Source organism: Malaclemys terrapin, chromosome 4 (genome assembly GCF_027887155.1).
Source record: "Malaclemys terrapin pileata isolate rMalTer1 chromosome 4, rMalTer1.hap1, whole genome shotgun sequence".
In the NCBI taxonomy this organism is placed as follows: Eukaryota; Metazoa; Chordata; order Testudines; family Emydidae; genus Malaclemys; species Malaclemys terrapin.
This window is the reverse complement of record NC_071508.1, coordinates 104456955-104479261: the sequence shown is the minus strand read 5'-3', so window position 1 is coordinate 104479261 and position 22307 is coordinate 104456955. Positions and strand designations below refer to the sequence as shown.

At 38.4% G+C, this 22307-nt stretch overlaps 1 protein-coding gene across 5 annotated transcripts in view; it reads left to right on the top strand.

The window, feature by feature from the left end:
• The first annotated feature begins 7635 nt into the window (after positions 1 to 7635).
• The window catches only part of HEATR5A (HEAT repeat containing 5A), a 127623-nt gene continuing 112951 nt past the window's right edge, over positions 7636 to 22307 (top strand). For 4 of the 5 annotated variants that reach the window (XM_054025152.1, XM_054025151.1, XM_054025150.1 and 1 more), the window contains exons 1-5: positions 7636 to 8244; positions 8670 to 8746; positions 9447 to 9496; positions 17662 to 17894; positions 19427 to 19638. In XM_054025152.1, coding sequence (XP_053881127.1) covers positions 17769 to 17894; positions 19427 to 19638 — 338 coding nt within the window. In that variant the 5' untranslated portion in view covers positions 7636 to 8244; positions 8670 to 8746; positions 9447 to 9496; positions 17662 to 17768. The remainder of the gene's footprint in view (positions 8245 to 8669; positions 8747 to 9446; positions 9497 to 17661; positions 17895 to 19426; positions 19639 to 22307) is intronic. The other variant, XM_054025149.1, reaches the window with a different exon arrangement.

Genomic DNA, 22307 nt, shown 5'->3' with positions numbered 1-22307 from the left:
GTACAAAAATAATTTCCCCTCTGTTGATACTCACACCTTCTTGTCAACTGCTGGGAATGGGCCACATCCACCCTAATTGAATTGGCCTCATTAGCACTGACTCCCCACTTGGTAAGGCAACTCCCATCTTTTCATGTGCTGTATATTTATACCTGCTTACTGAATTTTCCACTCCACCATGCATCTGATAAGTGAGTTATATCCCACGAAAGCTTATGCCCAAATAAATTTGTTAGTCTCTAAGAGGCCACAAGGACTCCTCATTTTTATTGATACAGACTAATATGGCTACCCCTCTGAAATCCGTTCCACTAATCAGTGGTCATGATCTGGATCTTCATCCCCAAGTACTGCAGAGAGCCAGGTTCTTCCAGGGTGAGGATTCACAACCTTTATATCCCAAACTCCACCAATGTTTGGTGTTGGTCTCTGGCTATCTGCAGATAGTGCTGGAACACCCTCTACTACCTTGCCACAGACACCGGGAAGTTGCTATTCTGAAGCTCCATTAAATAACTTTCAGAGAGGAAGGATGGTCTTATGAATAGTTAAGATACTGGACTGCTCTTCAGGAAATCTGGGCTTAATTCCCAGCTCTGCCACAGACTTCCTTTGTGACTCTGGCCAAATCCCTTAATTTTCTGTGCCTTTGTTGCCCATCTATAAAATGGGGATACTAGCACTTTCTTTCTCCAGTGCTTTAGCATTTCTATTTATATTGTATATTTGGCAGAACAAAGACTGTGTGTGAGTACAGTGCATAGCGCAATGGAGTCTTGATCTCAGCTTGATGTGCTGCAACGGTAATAATTTCTGAGCAAGGCGTGGGAGCTGAGAATTCTTCCTGATCACTATTCTGGGGAAGGATTTAGGAAATTATGCCAGAACCCAGAGGCTTATTGGAATTTCCCCAGACAGTTAGGGGGATTTGACATCTTCCACAATTCCCTGAAGATAATTCAAAATTTCAAAGCCACTGCATTAGGGAGCTGTTTCAAGAACTGTAGGGGATAGGTACCTGGAGGGCTCTGCAAGTTCAATTGTATAGTTAAGAGTATTTGTAGATAGGAAATAACAATGTCCATTAAAATAGCCTGGCTAACATGAACAAACTGTAGAGTTGCTAAATTAGTACTGTCCATTTACAGCCATTGTGTGACTTTGAGCAAGGCAACTCTCTGCTCCATTCTCTCCATCTGTAAAATGGGGATAATAATCAGGAGTTAAATGGGCAAGAGAAGGATTTAAAGCACATTTCTTTCTCCTCTGCTAAAAACAGAAGGAGAGCTTCCCCCACCTCTTGACTTCCATAAGGAGCACTCTCTCATGGCTATTTTCTCCTTTTGCTGGAGCCATATGAGCTCTCTTATCATCTTTCAGTTCTGCCTTAACTACTCATATTACCACTTAACTAATCACGTGGGTGTTGTGAGGCTTATTTAACATTCATAGAGGACTTTGAGTACTTAAGATGAAATATGGTATATAACTATTAGGTAATATAATTGTGTAGTATTGATTTATAAAATAGAAATGGCCTATGCGGAGAAACTAAATGAATTCTTTGCTTCAGTCTTCACGGCTGAGGATGTTAGGGAGATTCCCAAACCTGAGCTGGTTTTTGTAGGTGACAAATCTGAGGCACTGTCACAGATTGAAGTGTCACTAGAGGAGGTTTTGGAATTAATTGATAAATTTAACATTAACAAGTCACCGGGATGAGATGGCATTCACCCAAGAGTTCTGAAAGAACTCAAATGTGAAATTGCGGAACAATTAACTAAGGTTTGTAACCTGTCCTTTAAATCGGCTTCTGTATCCAACGACTGGAAGATAGCTAATATAACGCCAATATTTAAAAAGGGCTCTAGAGGTGATCATGGCAATTACAGACTGGTAAGTCTAACGTCAGTACCGGGCAAATTAGTCAAAACAATAGTAAAGAATAAAATTGTCAGACACATAGAAGAACATAAATTGTTGGGCAAAAGTCAACGTGGTTTCTCTACAGGGAAATCGCGTCTTACTAATCTATTAGAGTTCTTTGAAGGGGTCAACAAACATGTGGACAAGGGGGATCCAGTGGACATAATGTACTTAGATTTCCAGAAAACCTTTGACAAGGTCCCTGATCCAAAGGCTCTTATGTAAATTAAGTTGTCATGGGATAAAAGGGAAGGTCCTTTCATGGACTGAGAACTGGTTAAAAGACAGGGAACAAAGGGTAGGAATTAATGGTAAATTCTCAGAATGGAGAGGGGTAACTAGTGGTGTTCCCCAAGGGTCAGTCCTAGGACCAATCCTATTCAACTTATTCATAAATGATCTGGAGAAAGGGGTAAAAAGTGAGGTGGCAAAGTTTGCAGATGATACTAAACTGCTCAAGATAGTTAAGACCAAAGCAGACTGTGAAGAACTTCAAAAAGATCTCACAAAACTGAGTGATTGGGCAACAAAATGGCAAATGAAATTTAATGTGGATAAATGTAAAGTAATGCACATTGGAAAAAATAACCCCAACTATACATACAATATGATGGGGGCTAATTTAGCTACAACAAATCAGGAAAAAGATCTTGGAATCATCGTGGATAGTTCTCTGAAGATGTCCACGCAGTGTGCAGAGGTGGTCAAAAAAGCAAACAGGATGTTAGGAATCATTAAAAAGGGGGTAGAGAATAAGACGGAGAATATATTATTACCCTTATATAAATAGATGGTACGCCCACATCTTGAATACTGCGTACAGATGTGGTCTCCTCATCTCAAAAAAGCTATACTGGCACTAGAAAAGGTTCAGAGAAGGGCAACTAAAATGATTAGGGGTTTGGAGAGGGTCCCATATGAGGAGAGATTAAAGAGGCTAGGACTTTTCAGCTTGGAAAACAAGAGACTAATGGGGGGATATGATAGAGGTATATAAAATTATGAGTGATGTGGAGAAAGTACATAAGGAAAAGTTATTTACTTATTCCCATAATACAAGAACTAGGGATCACCAAATGAAATTAATAGGCAGCAGGTTTAAAACAAATAAAAGGAAGTTCTTCACACAGCGCACAGTCAACTTGTGGAACTCCTTACCTGAGGAGGTTGTGAAGCAGGGCCGGCTTTAGGAAGTGTGGGGCCCGATTCAAATAGTTTCGATGGGGCCCCGGCAGCGCTGACTTTAAAAAAACATGTAAAAAAAACCATGGGGCTTCTACTCACCGGGCCGCGCTCCTAGTCTTTGGCGGCGGGTCCTTCACTCGCTCTGGGTCTTCGGTGGCACTGAAGGACCCGCCGCCAAAGACACAGAGCGCCGTCGGGTGAGTAAAAATTAAAAAGGCGCCTCTAGCCAGGGAAGGGATTCTCTGCCACTTGCCCCCCACTCTGGGCAGCCCTGCCACTCGGCGCGGGACCCTCTTAGGCACGGGGCCCGATTTGGGGGAATTGGTGGAATTGGCCTAAAGCCGGCCCTGTTGTGAAGGCTAGGACTATAACAGCATTTAAAAGAGAACTGGATAAATTCATGGAGGTTAAGTCTATTAATGGCTATTAATCATGATGGGTAAGGAATGGTGTCCCTGGACTCTGCTTGTCAGAGGGTGGAGATGGATGGCAGGAGAGAGATCACTTGATCATTACCTGTTAGGTTCACTCCCTCTGGGGAACCTGGCATTGGCCACTGTCGGCAGACAGGATACTGGGCTAGATGGACCTTTGGTCTGACCCAGTATGGCTGTTCTTATGTTCTGCAGCATGGAACTGAAAGGAAATAACATTCCTGTATATATATATATATATATATATATATATATATATTTTAATAAGGTTTCTTATTCACTTTAATAGTATTTGTATAAATGTCATATGTGCCCTATTAATCAGTAAGTACTAAAAATGTGAAAGTGAGGATCTTAGGTTGTTTAGATGTGCTGCTTTAGAAAAGAGATTGCAACATAAATTTTGAATTACTGATGAAGAGAGAAGGTTCTTGGGAGGCCTTAATGGTCAATCAGCAATCCTTATCTGCACCATGTTAACATCTGTTTAATTCTTGTCGGAATAACTTTATTGGTGCTTCTCACAAATATTTCATTGTAGACCTGTCAGAAATAGGATATCTTGTTTTTGATTAGGGAAAATGATTTAAAATATTGATATAGTTAACTTTTTTTTTAATGTTTGTAACACTTTCTAAATAGTACAATTGCTTCCTTCATGCTTTCAATTTGATATATTTATTTTATTATTGTTTCTAATACTGAAAGACCTGTCTAGGACATATTTGTTTACTTCTCAGCCTATAAGTTAGCCAGAGAGTGCACAACTGCAGAAACAGTGATCACTGCTCAGCAGAGGGAGCTCATACATTTTATTTTGCTGTAGTTGTACAAAAAATTAGCAACAGCATTGCAAAAAACAACAAATAAGCAATAATATTTTTAAATGTTTACTTGTAAAAAAACAACCCCAACCCCCCCCACCCCCCGCCCCAGACAAATAGCTTCTGCAAAAGCTAGGACAGACTATACTTTAATGACCAAAAGGGTCTGATCCTAAAGACACTTAGACACATGAGAGTCCTGTGGCACCTTTAAGACTAACAGATGTATTGGAGCATAAGCTTTCGTGGGTGAATACCTACTTCGTCAGACGCTTTTGCTTAATTTTTGCAATTAACATTTTTAATCTCTTAATTTACCTGGTATGATATTATTTCTTTAAGATTTTAAAAGGCAATTGAATTTGATTTTGTTTAAACATATTACTGTTTCATAATGTTTAATCCTCTTTAAATAAAGGGCCCAGCCCTGCAACCCTAACTCATACATACATGTGTAGTCCCATAGAAGTTAAGGAGCCAAATTATTTTGTTCTATTGCCTTGGTGTAACTCCACAAATTTGGGAGGGAGTTATTCTGGATTTAACACTGATATAAATAAGAGAATTTAGCTCAATGGGATTATCTGATTTTGTAAAGACTACTCCAATGACTTAAGTTTGCAGGATTGGACTGAAACTTTTTTAAATCATTCAACACATTTTTATAAAAATAGGTTAAACAGTGGAAAGTATAATTAATGGTCTTGTTCACTGCAATTTACTTTCAGTCCTTTGTTACATTAACTAATCTGAATATGGCATTCCCATGACTCCTATGGTCAGGAATAATGGGTGAATAAAGAAAAACTGAATTCATATGTAGTAACAGATATAATTTTAATTGTTTTTAAATTTTATAGTAATATTATATTAAAATGTTTATAAATTACATCTCGAATACCATTTTTTCCTGAGAAGGATTAAGATAAAAACTACATGCAATATTGCCAAAGCATATCCCAATTAGAATTAGCACATGCTAAATTCTGTTTATAAATTTAGCAAAAAAACTTTCACGTTAAAGAGCCATAGTTAGCTGACCATTATGAGTAATAACTACAAATTGGATTAACTCAGTAGGTTAGATTTTCTAACATAAGAATGGCCATACTGAGTCAGACCAATAGTCCGTCTAGCTCCGTATCCTGTATTCCAACAGTGGCCTGTGCCAGATGCTTCAGAAGGAATGAAAAGAACAGGGCAATTATTGAGTGATACATCCCCTGTTGTCCAGCCACAGCTTCTAGCAACGAGATGTTTCGGGACACCCAGAGCATGGGTTGCATCCCTGACAATCTTGGCTAATAGTCATTGATGGACCTACCTGTCACGCTGCCTGGTGTGGGATACAGCTAAGAATGCCAGTTGCAGGTCAGACGGCCAGAAACCAGGGCATGTACCCCAAACTGGTGGTATATTCTATCATAAAACTTAACGAAATCAGTAACAAATGTGTGCTTCCAAATTACTATACTAGTTGTTATGACGCCACAGATGGTCCCCTTCAGCCCTCTCACCCCTCCCCAGACAAACCAAATTTTATGATGAAAACCAAAATTCATCTCAGATTAGATTCCTCCATTTCCAAAGAACCAGCCACTCACTCCAGGTCAAAATATACTTCAGGATCCAACTCAAAAACCATGCTGGTAGCCATCCTTTAGTAAATTAAAACTAAAGGTTTATTAATATGAAAAAAGAAGAGTTATTAAAAGGTTAAAGTGAATCATATACATTACCGTTGATTTCAGAGTCTAGATCAGGGTAAGAGCAGTGACATTAAATCTGTTAGCTTGTAATAAGTCTCTCTGGTACACCCAAAAGATGGGGGTCCTCAGTCCATTTTTCAAAGCTCCCGTTGTTAGAAATCATAGTCCAGAGATGTGGGGCAGTAGTGAGGAAAGGAGGTTATGTCATTGTTTCCAGTTTATACCCCCAGTCCATGTGCATGGAAAAGTCCTGGCTCAAACATGGAGCTATGTATCATATATTCTACCTGCCCTGCTGAGTCATGGGGCATCCATTGTCCATATGCTCTCTGAGGCATCCGTGGAAGAGTTGATTCTTCTTAATGGACCATCAACACATGGCTGGCTAGTCTTCATGTAAATCTGCCTTGTGGGTATTACCCAGGAACACATGTTTAGTAATAAGCAGACAGTAAAATTTCATACCTTCATACACAATGGTGAAATATACATTTCAACAAGATAGCACTGTTCAACAGATCACAACTTCATGGGTGATACCTTACATAGCATATTTTGGACAAGATTTAGAGCAATTATGTAACAGTGGTGACAATACTAGTGTAGATGATCAACTTCCTTTTTATACAGTGTCACACTATCCTCCTTATTTCTTTTTGGAATCAAGTTATACTTTTGGACTTCACAACATTCCCAGGCAACAAATTCCACAGTTTGACTTTCTAGAGTGGTAACAGCTAATTTAGAACCCACCATGTTGTATGTATAAATGGGATAATTTTTATCAGCATTGAATTTCATCTGCCATTTTATTGCCTCATCACCCAGTTTTGTGAGCTCCCTTTGTAGCTTTTTGCAATAATGAGAAGTTTAGTGTTATCTGCAAACTTTGCCACCTCACTGTTTGTCCCCTTTTCCAGATCATTTATGAATATGTTGAACAGCACAGGGCCCAGTACAGCTCCTCAGGGGGACCTTGTTATTTACCTCTTTATACTTAAGTTTTTAAAGGTCCTTGTGCTAGGCACTGTTAGAAAACACAACAATAAAGGATGTCTTAAGTTTCAGGTCTGAAAAGGCTGTAGTACTGCCTGGAATCATAGGTTTATATTCCAACAGGGCCCCATGAGGTCTTCATCATTTTGAGGTACCTAAATTGAGTATTAAGTAGTTAATATATGATGAAGTTTTGAAAAAGACTCTGACAACAAGGCCCTGTCTGTTCCTTTCCCTACACTATTTGCAGTCTGCTATGTGCCAGCTGTAGGACACTCTCCATCCCAAAAGTAGTTGCATCTCAGAGGTGCATGTAAAACGGAACCTGTACAGGAGACACCTCCTGTCACTCCCTTAAGCAAACTGCTGTGTGTCTCTGCCTCAACGTGTTCCCAGCAGCCATACTAAATACAACTCTGTCCCAATGCCACCACTTCTACTACAAAACCTCCTCTTTTAAACAATCCGTTGTTGTACACTGGGTGCATTAGACATGTTATTAGACTGTAGGATTGTCTCCGCCCCATAAAAGAAGAATTGGAAGGGTTAAAACTCACCAGAGTAAGTAAAATTAAAGTGACGTATTTTTAAAGCAGCTACTGACTTCTAACTATGGCATCCTCATGGTACCAGACCCTTAGCCCTGGGGATCGGGCCACGCCTCACTAGGACGTCGCTGTCTCCCTCGGTTCGGCTGCAGGACTCGCACACTTCCACCCCGGGCCGCCCCTGTTTTTATGCGGCCGGGCTGGGGCCGTGCGGAGGCTAGTAGCCGGGGTGCTACGCTGCAGGGGTCCAGGTGGGGATGATGCCAAGGGCGCGGCCCCGGGCCGGCGGTGGCTGCAGCCTGGCGCGGTGCTGAGCACTCTGGCGGGGAGGAGGCGGAGCCCCGGCAGCTCCCCCCCCGCCAGGCTCTGCCGCGGAGCAGCGAGGCCGCGCCTGCCATAGCGGGCGCTCGATGGCTCCAGACCCGATTGCACGGCCCTGAGCCGCGCCTCCCTCCCGCCTCCCTGCAGCCCGGGGCGGCTGCGGCAGCTCGGCCCGTGGGTTAGCGTCGCCTCCGGTGCTGGAGGAAGCCGGCCGGAGCAGCGGCTTTTCCCGGCAGCACGGCGGCACCTCGCCCTGCGGATCCGGAACGGGAGACTCGCTGGCTAGCTCCGTGCGGGCCAGGTAACCCGAGCCGGGGGAGCTCTGCCAGCCCCTCCCCCCCAGGCTGGGGCATGGGGGGCTGAAGGGGGCAGGAGCTCTGCCAGCCCCCACGCCCCACAGGCTGGGGTATGGGGGGGCTGAAGGGGGCAGGAGCTCTGCCAACCCCCATCCCCACAGCCTGGGGTATGGGGGGGGGGGCGGAAGGGAGCAGGAGCATTGTCAGCCCTTCCCACCCAGGCTGAGGTATGGGGGGGATTGAAGGGGGCAGGAGTTGTGCTTGCCCCTGCCCATTTGGTATGGGTGGCTGAAGGGGGCAGGAACTCCCTCCCCCCCCCCCCATGTGGGGATGGAGTTGAAGAGGGCAGGACCTGTTGTGAGATGCAGCTGGTGGCTCTTGGTCAGGAGGGATGTGGTAATGCTAAAAAAGTGTGTTGAACTCCTGCCAGGTTTCCTTGGCCCAGAAAGGTAGAAGGATGTCTGGACTTCAAAGAGTGATCAGATCCTGTCAGGAACTTCTATAAAGGTGAGGGCAATGAAGAGGGTCCAGGAGCTTTTTCTAGACTTTTTACCTACTCTTTCTTTCCAAGCTCAGGGGGAGATAAATGGAGGAGGTGAGGTCATGCTCGACCTCCACACCCATGTCAGAGAAAGGGACAAGAATGGCAGAACTGGCTTATGTATTTCTTTGGGGAAAGTGTCTGTCTTGCTGGGATTGGGAACTTATGTGCCCAGAGCCTTGCTGCTCCACACAGAAGAACCTAGGCAGTCTGATGGTTTGTCACGTCAATAACCATATTTATTGATCAACAGCAAAAAGCAGAGAGAAATAAACCTAACTCCTCTTCCCCTTGTAGTTGCTGCTGATAAGACTGCTTAGACTGACTTGACAGGGTCATCTCTGTATGTGTGTAATTCTAACCACAGAGCAGAAAGAAAATGAAATAAAGCTCATTCTTCACTGGATAGTTTCCTAGGGTTTCCGAGCTTTTTCTGGATTAGTTTCACTAAAGGGAGGAAAATAGAAATGTCATTTCACGAGAGAGACCTTGCCACTTTATTTTCTATTCTTACTTTCACGTGTACTGAATCCCAAAATGCTTTGTGCGGGTAAGTAATACAGAGGGCTAGAGAAAGAAAGAGGTATTGGCAAAAAAGAATAGGTCTTTAACTGAAATTGAAATGGAATGTAGAGTAGATGAGGTTGATGCCCTGTTTTGTTATAGGTAGGCTGTTAAAGATAACAGACGCTGCAGAAGACAAACAACCCCATGCTGTGAGTATGCTAGGGTTTGGGACTGTTTATTTTGTCTTGTGAAAAATATGCCACTGGGGGTAGCAGCATTGGAAATGCTAGTATAGATAAGTCTCAGAGGGGTAGCCGTGTTAAGTCTGAATCTGTAAAAAGCAACAGAGGGTCCTGTGGCACCTTTAAGACTAACAGAAATAGGGGTCTTACCCACGAAAGCTTATGCTCTCAATACTTCTGTTAGTCTTAAAGGTGCCACAGGACCCTCTGTTGCTTAGTATAGACAAGGCTCCTGCAGCTGTTGGCATTTTGAAAACCTCGTCCAGTCTTGCCCAGGGCAGATCTAAGTGATGCCAGAGTTTTGTCTGTACAAGGGCTCCTAATATTTCTTCAGTTTGTGGAGCTCCACCTGTGTGGTGATAGTATGAATTTTGGAGAAGAGGGGAAAATCCTAAAACCCTAGTGTAGTCAAGGCTACAGTGATGAGATTGGTTTGGGTGGTGCGGGGACAGGTAATAGAGTTGTGATGTGCAGGAAGGGGTTAGAAAGTGTCAAATTGTAGATTTAAGGGTACTTGCTTTCTTTTTGATGTTTCTATAATATAAAGCTGTTTTGTTTTTAAATGTTTCTTTAAATTTGGTTGGATTTTATTTTTAATGAGGGTTAAAATGCTTTTGGTTATTTAGATCTTTTAAGTTGTAAATGCTGAACCTGTGGCCAAAATTGCCTTGCCGTTTTCGTAAAGATAGATATAAACAATCAGGAGATATTTATCTTTCGTTTGTTATATGTCATGTTTAAGTATTTTATAATGAGTTGTATTTAATTACTTCAGAAATAAGTTGTGTAGAAATGCTGAAGCCAGATTGTTCCAGTTTTTAATTTATTAATTGATAGTTAAATCTCAAAGAAAAGAAAGAGAACTGTGTTAATTCATTTCTACAGTGTTAAGTCTAGAGATATTTTGAATACTTGGGTTTCAATCCTAAATTAAATATTTGCTTTAGGGCCAATAAAATATTTGGATAATTGGCTAGTTTATGTGGCCATTGTGCCAACATTTGAAATCTGTGTTCAGCTACATCTGCTTTGAGCTGTTTTAGAATCTTCTTTATGAAGCAGTTATTTTCAGTTTCTAGAGAATCAAGTGAGACGTAGTACTGACTAGGGTCCTGATTTTGCATTGTGATGTGATAGAACAGGCCCCTGCAGAGTCCCATTGACCGCATCTGTGAGGAGTCCCATTGCTGGACAGTATATCATGTTTCTCAACCTTTTTGATACCAGAGACCAGCTTGCTGCCTTCCTAAACTGTGTAAGGGAAATCTCTGGGACCGTGGCTGGTCCACAGACCAGTTGTTGAGAAACAATCATATCCCAATACAGTTGGAGCCTAGAATATTGCACCTTTAACTTAGAGGTGTGATGTCCTGAATGATTTTGGTAGAAGTAAATATAGTATTTGAGAATCTTAGGTCCTGATCCTGCAAACAGTTCCATGTGTGTTTAACTTCATGCATGTGACCATAGTACTACTCATGCATGAAATCAAGTATGTGTGTAAGTATTTGCAAAAGCAGAGCCTTTTTGAAGACTTATGCGGTATCTACTTATGCGGTATCTACTCAGCAACACAAAGCATAAAAAAAATAATTTTTTCAGTATATGATGCCTCTGATATGTTTAAAAATGTTCAGAATCCATATAGGTGACTTTTTCTTTAAAATTAATTTTATACTGTTGTTTTGATTTTTCTCCTGATGCTGAAATATTCCAAATATTAACATTTAATAAACATTTAATCTAGTTTCTTATATTTGTTTGTTTGCCTGGAAATTCACCCATTTAGCCATAGAATGAGAGAGCAATAATGAATCACAAAGCTCTGAAAACGGACCATATTTGGACAGGCCAATGCATATCTAGCTATAGCAGCAGCAGTCTGTAATTACGTTTTGTGGTTCTGTGCAGTGAGAATTTTAAGGTTTTGTCTACAGAGAAAAGGCACAGTATTACTGGTTAGAAATGCTGATGACATTGACTCCTCACACATGATATTAAGGATAGAGAAGTCATTGGGATAAAAACTAAATATTTAGAGTTTTCCTGGCAGTCATTCTTTAGTTAGTTTTGCTTTACTTTATTGCTGGTGTTTAATCAAACCTTTTTTTTTTTTTTGGAATGCTTTTTGTGTACATAGGTGGGTAATTGTTGTCATACCATTTTGAGCAATCTTAGCAATGTTTTGACTTTGTTTAGACTCATCAAAAATTTGTATAGCATGGGGATATGTCTGCTTAAATGCAGTGTTGTCCATGTTTAAATTTCAAATTGTTTTAGCAGCTAGGATGTTGTATTTGTCATTTAAATCGGCAATATCTACTTCTTACTACTACTTATTGATGTGTTAGAATTCTATCCTTTGTTAAATATTTAAACTGGTTGAATCCTATTTATATTATATTATATCACAATCTTGGTTACCCAAGGATGCAGTCCTGCATTCCTTGTGCAATCTAATCCCCCTTTGAAGTCTGCAGGAGTTCGGTATGTGCAGAGAGGGCATGATTGGACTCTGAATCTGTTTTGGTCTGGAAGATAATGTTTGAGACTAAAATTAGGATAGATGCTTTAGTGCATTTAGTTAAAAATTTTGGGACAGCATCTGCTGTCAGTTAACAGTCATGCAACCTCAGTGAAATTGTCCAGTTTGTTAGCACATATTTTGACCCATAAGATGAGTATAAACACACTCCATCCAATTTTTATTTTAATGAAAAAGCTCGAGAAGTCACATATAAGCCATGTTTCTGTTTTGAGGACATAGAAACCGTGTTTCTGTTTTGGAGACTTTATAGATAGGTATGTTTAAGTGCTTAAATTAGGTTTGAACATTGATTGTCTTGTCATTCAGTTGGCTAAGAAGTAACGATCATCCTATTAAACTTTTACAACAACCCTGCAGGAATAAAATTGATGAGAATTGTTAATGACCACAGACTAAACACCTGAGGTCGGAAGACCCAATATATTGGTTACATTTCTTAGATTAATGTTAGAGAACCTAAAGCTTTAAGAAGAAAAATGTTACTGCAAACTAGTTAAAATATTGCTACTTGCACTGATGAACAGATACTTGCTATTAGATAATTTGAGTGGCGTTTTGATTTTGGAGGGTTGTTGAAGGTTGGTTGTGTTTTGGTAGCCTGGCTAGGTTGATTTTGATTGTCTAGCTTACAGAGTATATGATTAGTTTCAGGTTAGCATCCATTTTTCGTTAGGGCTGGAATGTAGGGTAGGTATGTGGGGGAGATTCCATCAGTTTATTGATTGAATATTTATTTTTATACCAAATGTATTGCATAAATGTTTCAGAACTTAATGTTCAATATTATTTGTCTGAAAATAATGTGTAGCGTAATATTTATTATGAGTAAGTAACTGCAGCTCTTACACTTTGCTTTGAATTTTCACTACTAAGGCGAGGTAGTTGATAATGATTTACTAGATCTTTATTTGAATCTAGTGTCTAGGCATCCAAATCTTACTTGAATAGGAAGAGTCATTACTGTCAGCATCGCAGAGAAAGGCAGCAATGAGTGATATAAAATGTTTTTTTTATTCATAAATAGAAACCTGCAGGTCTGAAAGGAAATTTGTAAATACTGTAAAATAATCACTGTCTACTAGTTCCCATTATTAATCAGTGATCATTCTTGGAATAGTGGGCCATGATTAAAATCTCAATATTTGAGTATGGGAGATTGGTAGGGATAGTTTTTATTTTTTCTGCTCAAAACAAATTAAACACATCTGTGAAAAAAATCATAAAATTTCCATTGTTGCTTGGAATGAAAATTGCAGTTCATTAATGTCAGCTATCCTTGTTACACAGTCACATCTGGAGGAAGACAGTAATCAGTGGTAGATCTGGAGTGTTTTTTTTCAGCATGGGTGTGTTTTTAAAGCACAAGTGGGTTTGCCACCACAGATGGAAGTCCAAAGCTGAGACTCATTATCTGTCCTGTCTTGAATTTTACTTTATGTGTGGCTTAGTCAAACCCTGGAATGAATAATATTCTGATGTTCTTGTTTAGGAGTCAGTTGCTAAAGGTAACTTCTCCAAATGTCTCTGACCCCAGTTTACCAGTTCTTTTTTCTTTTTATATAACAAGTTATGTATTTCACTTTACTGATGTGAGGTTTTGGAAACTGAATTATTGTTGATTTTGTGTGTGTGTGTGTTTTGATGCTGTAAACTCTGCACATTGAAATTATTGTGGAATTTATAAATCTGGTGCCCATTCACTAGGAACTTTTCTTCTGGGAATATATTCTGACTCAGCCTTGCAAAATTCTACTTGCCATGTTGACAAGAAAAATATCTTTCCATTAATATCTTTGCTATGGTAATGAATGGTGGGTGGGTATATTTTCTGCCTTGATTAGTAAATCTTCATGATTCTGCAAGGATATTACAACTATAAAATGAACTTGACAACTCGTGGTAGAAAGAGCGTATTTAGAATGACACTGTGATCTAAAGCTGTTTGGAAGATATATTTTGTGAGTTTTTGTTTTGTTTTTTTCCAGCAACATTTTCTGATTGGATCTCCTGCTGACTTGAGTTATTATTTATTTATTTTTTAACTAACTACTAAAAATTCTTGTTTAGGATACCACAACTTTCAAATAGCATATCCTGAAATAAATATCCTGAAAAGTGATGTTTTTAAAAATGGTCTTTAAAATAACTTAAGGAACCCATTGACTTGAGGAGTTGAAGGGCTGTCTGCATGGATCCAGTTGCAAGCCCAGGCCCTAAGTTGGTAAATGTAGATGGTTATTTAGGAGCAAATACAAGAGGACAGTAGACCTAACTAGTTTTGGGGACTCAGTTATTGTGTCTTTATTTACAGAATAACCAGCTTTTTTCCTTTGGCCTGCATGTGCCTTTTTTGTTGGAAGAATAAATATGCTTTCAAAGTGAATTGCGTAATATGCAGCTTGTTTCATTTAATGAAGATTTTATTTTTCTTTTCTCAGTGGGCTTTTCCAGAATTTTTAAATTACAGGTTGAGAAAAATCACAACCTTGATATTCCCCCAACCTTAAGGAAATGCCATAAAATTATACCTGTGTCATATATGGAAACACACTTGTATCCTTATATTGTACACTCTATGGGGTTGAGGTGTTTCTTCCTACATTTGGAAAGTGGCTAGCACTTTTGAGCATGACTACACTAAAAATAATTAATAATATTAGGATCCACCTCTTCCTTACACCATATGTTGACATCCGACAGTGGACTGTCATTGCTCCATCCATGATTTTTGTATCCGTGCTCCTTTCTGACTCTAGCACCAGCATGTTGCAGTAGACATTACATTTCCTCACTATTCTCCTTGATTGGAAAGCTGTAGATCGGTACCCTCTTCTGATTTCTTTTTCATGTTAGTGGAGTTGCCAGAGGCTGTAAAGGTTCAGAATAAGTGGGTGGACTGTAGCGGGCACACTAGAGGTGTCTGTAGGAAGGGTGTCGTAGATACACTAAGGTGATGGGAACCTGCTACATTCAGCCAAAAAAAAAGTCTTGTAAGGCTTGCAGGATGTATTGTGTCGGAAGTTTTGATTACGAAAGGAACACATTGGTGACTGAAAAATGTGAAAAGTCTCCCACCCTATTGGCTTTAAAACAGCATTCATTCATTCATTCCAGTATTAGAATTATCCTTGGGAGAGCAGGAGTCTGGAAAGATCCACTCATCCTGATCTTTTGTGTCAGAGTCCACGATATTGTTCACAGATGCTTCAGAAATCCCTGAGTCATCTTTGTTAGTTACCCTCTTTGTTGATTCATACTTCAGTTCCTCTTTCCATTTATCATTAGCACATTAAACCAGTTTGAAGATTTTGAAACAATCATGAATTTGTAATAGTTTTTATATGTAGATGAATATTTCTTATTTATAGGTTTATTTTTGAAAGTCTCATGAAGAAATCAAAGAGTGTATCTTTCTAGAATCATAGCCAGGATATTACTTTAGCTGTGGTTCTCCTCCTCTTCCCCCCCAACACCTTTTTATTTATTTATTTATTTATTGTTTAAAAACAATTTAAAAGTTGAATATAACATAAACAGAGAAAAAAGATTGTCATAAACTACTGTAGTGAAATTTATTAAATTTTAGGTGGAATACAAAGAAATAGTACATAGACGATTTGAATGTTTTGTGCAGGAGCTGTTCAGTATTGTGATTTTTGGTAGGTGCCCTGAGATGGAAACCAGAAGTAATAGTCAGAACTTCTGAAGTTAGGTTTTTGTCTTTGTGTTCCATAGGTAGGGCAGTATTTCTTGATCTTCATGTGCACTGGGTTTCATATTTTATTGCTGAGTAGTAGGGTTCTTGATATCCTTCATCCAAGCTGACTCGAAGGGGGAGAGAGACTGGATTTCCATTGCAGAGTAATGCTGCATTTGATAAGAAGTCCCAAATAGAAGAATCTCCTTTTTTATTCCTTTGAAGAGATTTTTTTTCAAAATAGATTTTATTAATATATTGTTTAATATATGAAAATAAGCTACCCTTTAGCTTAATTTTTTATTTTTTTATTTTTACAACTTTTTTATACGTGGGGTTCTTCTTTGACCATTTTGGGATGCCAGATTTTGCAAAGCAAAGGATGCTAGAAATTTGAATTTGAGATCCTTTTGGTTAGCAAAAAACTGCAGCTTGTAATCATCTTTTAAGATGACTTGGAATTGACAGTGGTAGATGATTTAGAAAAGCTTAGCTGGAAACATGCATTGGATGAGCATTAAGGAGATTGTGCAAAGACTGTGTGTAGTATTTCCACACTGTAACAAAGAAGAAACTTTGCCCAAATATGGAATGAAAAGTTTAATCCTCTAGCTCATGTAGGTTAGAGAAAAATGTAAAGTGGATAAAATTAACTAGTATGAATACTCTACTTACAGAGTAAGAATGCTAGCAAGCTGTGAAAGTGCATGTAAATAAGCAATTTATATATATAATTAGCCACTTAAATATTTCTTTTGGCTCTCAATTTCTAGTATAGTGCATTGTCAATGTGCCCGGTATTTCAGGTATATTTCAAATGATAGTTCATTATAATAAATGATATATGACTAATTTCCTTCGGGAGTAAGAGGTGTGCAGAATGTGTTGAGGGTAATAAACATAACCTGCCACTGTGCATATGACAAGCTGAGCACTAAATTATTTAGCACTGCTTTGTGCTACCGATTTGCTACTTGATATATCATTTTACAATACAATATTGCTGCTGGATAGAAAAAAAATACATGTTCAGCAGTCTTAATGACCTCTGGAAAGGATAATTTGTTTTGGAGTTTAAGATATGACACTGGCTCAAAGAATATTTTTGTTTGTGATAGATACAAAATTCCTTACTAAATCATATATTTTTGCTTATAAAACCTATGTGACATTCCTGTAGGATAACAAGTATATATTAAGAATTGGTTTTAATTATGTTTGCGTAGGGGGTGTTAGAGCCAAAATATAGTCTTGAAGGACTGGTGCAGCAAAGAATCTGGATGCAATTTGTATTGAATTTATTTCTTATTAATTAACTTGTAAAAATAAATTGTCATATTAATTAACAGGAATTAAAAAAAACACATCTCAGACGTTTCTTTAAGAATAAAATTAAGTCCCTATATATTGTGGATAGATATATTAACAGAGTAATGCACTAGGCCTGTATGTGAAATGGGGTTTATATCCATACAGGGCATAAATTAACATGACTTTTAATCTCTGTTTTTATCCCATGATTTTTAGTGCCTGATCAGTGAACTTTACTATAGATTACAAAATTTGTCACCATTGGGCATGAATGACCATCATTTTTTCAGTAGATGCTCAACAAGGTACCGGAATTTCAAAATATAGTTGTAGGTGAACTGATAGCTTTGTGAGCAAGCTTACCTGGCATATTTTGTACTATATCTAGCTTTAATCATCATGTTATATTAGTACTATCAGTCTCTCATTTCCATGAGCATAAATATCACCAAGTGCAGCCAAATAAAATATTTAATAATGTGTGTATCCATGTGCATTGGTTAGTCTTTTACTCTGAAAATTAGTGTTGATATCAGTAAGCTAAGATTGAAATGTGGTATGATTTCTCTTTTTTAGGAGTTCAGTCTTCTGATTCAGTCACTCGAGATTGATGAGGAGAACCCTGATTAGCTACAGCTCTGCGTGTCTTAATCTGTAGTCGTTGAGGAGAGAGATTTCAAGGAATGGAGTTGGCTCACAGTTTACTGCTTAATGAAGAGGCATATAACCATCTTGGTGAATTTCAGAAGGCAGAGTTCATTTTTGAATGGTTGAGATTTTTGGAAAAACTTTTACCAGTGACTAGCAGGGTAAGTATAATATAATTGGAAAGAAATAACATTCCTTAGAAAGAACTATTTTTCTCCATATTCCTTACTCCTTATACTAGGTGTTTTATAGCTAGGGTTAATTTTAAAGATATACTTGGATGATGATAATATTTTAGATCTTCTACATAATGTTCTTACTGAATTTCAAGCAAACACAATTTTTTAAAAAATTGCTGAGAATTTATGTCCTCTTCTAGTAAAACAACTCTTTGATTCTGGTGAAAAAAATATTTCACAAGATTTCATATTTTACAGGTTTGCTGAATAATTTTTTAAACAGCCTTATAGGTTTAAATGAACAGCCTTTTTGTATTCTTTGTATTTCTGTATATCTGTAGTGGTTTTTTTAAATCAAAACAGTGTGAGAGCTGCTGCTTTTCTGTTTTATCTCCTGTACATACACAGAAAAAAAGTCGAGTTAAAAGTCTGTTTAGTGGCCATGTGATAGAATAAACACTACTATTGCTACTGTTTAGGCAATAGATCAATGGTGGTAATCCTTGAGCTAGAGAGCCTCTTCATCAATAAAAGTAGTTGAAGAAATAACCACAATGTGGTGATATGATTGTTGCTTCATGTCCTTGCATCAGAATGTCAGCACATCATAGCATAATTATTTTGTGGCTCTCTGTAGCTCCATCTAACACATTTCCTCTGTGGTTCCCCTTTTCTTATTGAATGATAGAAGAGTTGGGGAGGGATCCTGTCAACTCTGGCTACTTGGCTCAGTATTGTCTTGTGTGTTTTAGCTGAGATGGGAATGCCCATATGATATATACTTTGTTTGCTCTGTCTAAGATTAGGCTAAGCACAAAGATCTCTGACAGAAACATAGGATACCTGAGAACTTCGTGCTGGGTCCCAAATGCGGCATGTAGCTCCAAAGCCAAAGGGTATATACATCGCTGATCTAGCTTACTAATAAATTGATCTAATTAGTAGTCACTTAGGAACTGGGGTAACTATGCTGGAAAATTGTAAAGTGTTTTGACAGTTGCCAATTACAAATTCTCACTCTTTTTTAAAGAGAAAATATACAAACTGAGATTTCCTTTAACCTCAACACGGTAGTCTAACAGAAGAGAATATTTTCATTAAATTCTGATATTTTTAATTACTCTTCTAATGTTTTTTTCCCAGTGTACATTTTCAATAGTTGTTTTTCTGCAAAGGTGCACTGTTTGTGTGTTCTCTTATGAATTAGCTTATCTTTTTAAAGAGAAATTGAATGAGACACAACCAATAAGAAGAAATTACAGTTTTGTGTCAGAAGAATACAGCTGCTCTGATGCTGTTGAAAATATTCCTGTGAATAATACTAGAGAAGAGTGTAGATGTAAGAATCTATAACTGGCTCACATATTTCAGACTGTCTTCCATTCAGTGGAAAAGCCCAGGAAAAAAATTGACTTTATACATTGAGAATGTCAAACTAGCTGAAACAAAGCAATCTGGGGAGAAGGTAAAGATAATCATGGTTTAATTTAATTGGTTACTAACTTTATTTCCAGGCTGACGTAAGGGAAAAGCAGAAGAAACTGGCTGAACAACTAATATCTTTGTTAAATAGTTCACCAGGCCCTCCTACCCGAAGGCTCATAGCCAAGAACCTAGCTATACTTTATAGTATTGGAGACACTTTCTCTGTTTACCAGACAGTTGACAAATGCAATGAACTAATTCGGAGCAAAGATGATTCACCAAGTTATCTACCCACAAAACTGTAAGTAAAAAACCCCTCCAAAACTAGTAATAAGAATAACTGTCTTTTTATATCACATCTTGCTAACCTTCAAAGACTTCTGAGCATTAAAAATAAAGACTAAACTAACATGAACATTGAAAGCTAATTCAAATTACACTCCTGCATATCAGAAGCATAGCAATTTTATTTTTGATGTTTCATATGCTGCCTTTAGTATGGAATGGTGAATGACTTCGTTATTTTATAACTTTTGATGTGCCACTTCAGTGTGATTTCTATCTTTTGCAATTTTTGGATAAAAATCTCAGCTCTACCTTCTACATACAGCAGATGAATATTTCACCATAGAAATAGACCATGAAGGCACAGTCAACTTGAAATATCTCCCTTTTTTTTCCTTTTTTCAGAAGAAGCTTCTTGCTGTTCTCATAAACATGATTTCAGAATATTTAGGTTAGGCAAATAGAGAGAGCATTGTTAGGAACCTCAGAGGTAACAAACGAAGCTAGGCAATTGGACAACCTAACAGCCGATAACCTTGTGCTTGTCTACATTGAATCTTAATAGGTGTAACAAGGAACAAGAGTTCTAAGTTAACTGTAGCCACTTAGGGTATGTCTACACAGCAACTAGACACCTGTGAATAGCCTGTGCCAGCTGACTTGGGCCGTAGGGCTGTTTCATTGCTGTGTAGACTTCCAGGCTTCTGCTGGAGCTGGAGCTCTGGGACCCTCCTACCTCTCAGGGTCATAGAGCCTGGACTATGGCCCAAGCCCAGAAGTCTACACAGTAATAAAACCGCCTCTCAGCCTGAGCCCCGCGAGCCCAAGATGATTGGCACATGACAGCCACAGATACCTTATTGCTGTGTAGACATACCCTTAAAGAAAACATCCTGGGGCATATCTATGTGGGGACGCTCAGGAAAGTTAATCTGAATTAACTGACGGCGTGAATTTAAAATGCATTAACCCCTCTGAGGATACTCTACTACTGTAGAATCTACTTAATTGAGATGACCTGTTGTGCAACCTTACTAGTTATATGATTAAGTCCTCTGTAGAACTTTTAAGCTCCATGGGGTCTATAGTCATCAGGCCATAGGTATATTTCACATATATTGTGGCTACTCCTGAGCTAACCTATGTAACAAGGACCGATGCCTTTGAGCTTCTGACCTTAGAAACACCTTTCCTTAAAAGCTCTATAATGGTTTCTTTGGACAATCCAGGGGTCTTCATTGAGAGAGACTGCATCTTGTATCTTAATGAAATGGTATGGTAGTCTCCAGTTAGCATCTCTCTTTATCATTAGCAGTTCGTGGTAATATGTTAATTAACTATGAACCCCATTACATAGGTGTTTCATTTAAGACAAAAATAATATATTCATCTTAAAATGCATTTCATTGTTTTGTTTAAGTATACACAGTTGACTGATTTGGAATGTGACAGTTTTAGATTAGCATTTTCAAAGGGGCCTAAGGTAGTTGGGTGCCCAGTTCCACTTGAATTTTCAATGGGATCTGAGTGCCTAACTGCCTTAGACTCCATTGAAAATTCCCACTTTATTTAGTAATGGCTGTATGTGGAGGTGTGTGGTGTGTGTTTTTTTTTTTTGTTTGTTTTTTTTGTTTGTTTTTTTAGCACTTCACACTTACTTACAAAACAAGATGATTGGCAATGTTGTGCTGCTCAATTAATTGTCACAGATGCTTTAGGTGCTCTTTGCTTACGGCTAGAATTGTAGTGCAATTTTAAGTGTATTGAACGTGGCTTTTTAGATGACATCTCCAAGTACAAATTTTGGGGAGGAATTTGAGAGGAAAGTCTTAAAACATACTGAAATGAAGGGGAAGTTATGTTAAAGGGACAAAGAACAGCACAGAATGCTTAAGAAAATACCTATTAAGCATTCTAAATATTATAGATTATATACTGTAAATGTACATTTTTATTTGGAAGGTTACAGCTTTTTATTATTGCTTGCAGTGTAACAGTTTAAGAAAGATTTTCACAATAAGATTGTCATGAGAAGTTGGTACTGTCTGGACTTAAGAGTATCAAATATAGAAAAGAAATGCCTGCAATTAGGGGATGGAAGCAGCCCTACCCTGGAGGCAGGCAAAGGAACTTCATAAATTCTTTACTCATGACTCTTCTGGGTTGTTGCATTTGTGCACAAGAGGAGCTAGTATTTTTATTGAATATATTCCATTGAAAAATTCTGCTAATAGCAGTGAATTAGTAGGCAACACATTGCTAGAAACTTTTGATTCCTAGGGGCCTATTCACATAACTTGTATTTATGTGAGTGATAGGCTAGTAAAATTACTTGTGTGAGTAAAGATTGCAAATGGGGCCATTATATTAAGACTTAATTCTTAGTGAAATTTTTGTTAACTTCCTCCCTACAATTAAAATTTGAAGGGTATAGATTTAGTCTTAATTGACGATAGACTAATTAGAATAGGTTCTTGCATCCATCAAACAAGCATTCATACAGGATGACATTACCACTGTACTTTTTATGCCCAGCCAAATCATGGACAAATTTTAAATCTAATCTGTCAGTCTGTAAATTGCTCTAATAAGTTAATCAAGCAATAATGAAGTGGCCTTTGAAGAAACAAAGATGAGAAATGGGAATTTTTCTTACTGTATTTTTGTCATTAGGGAATGGCTGTT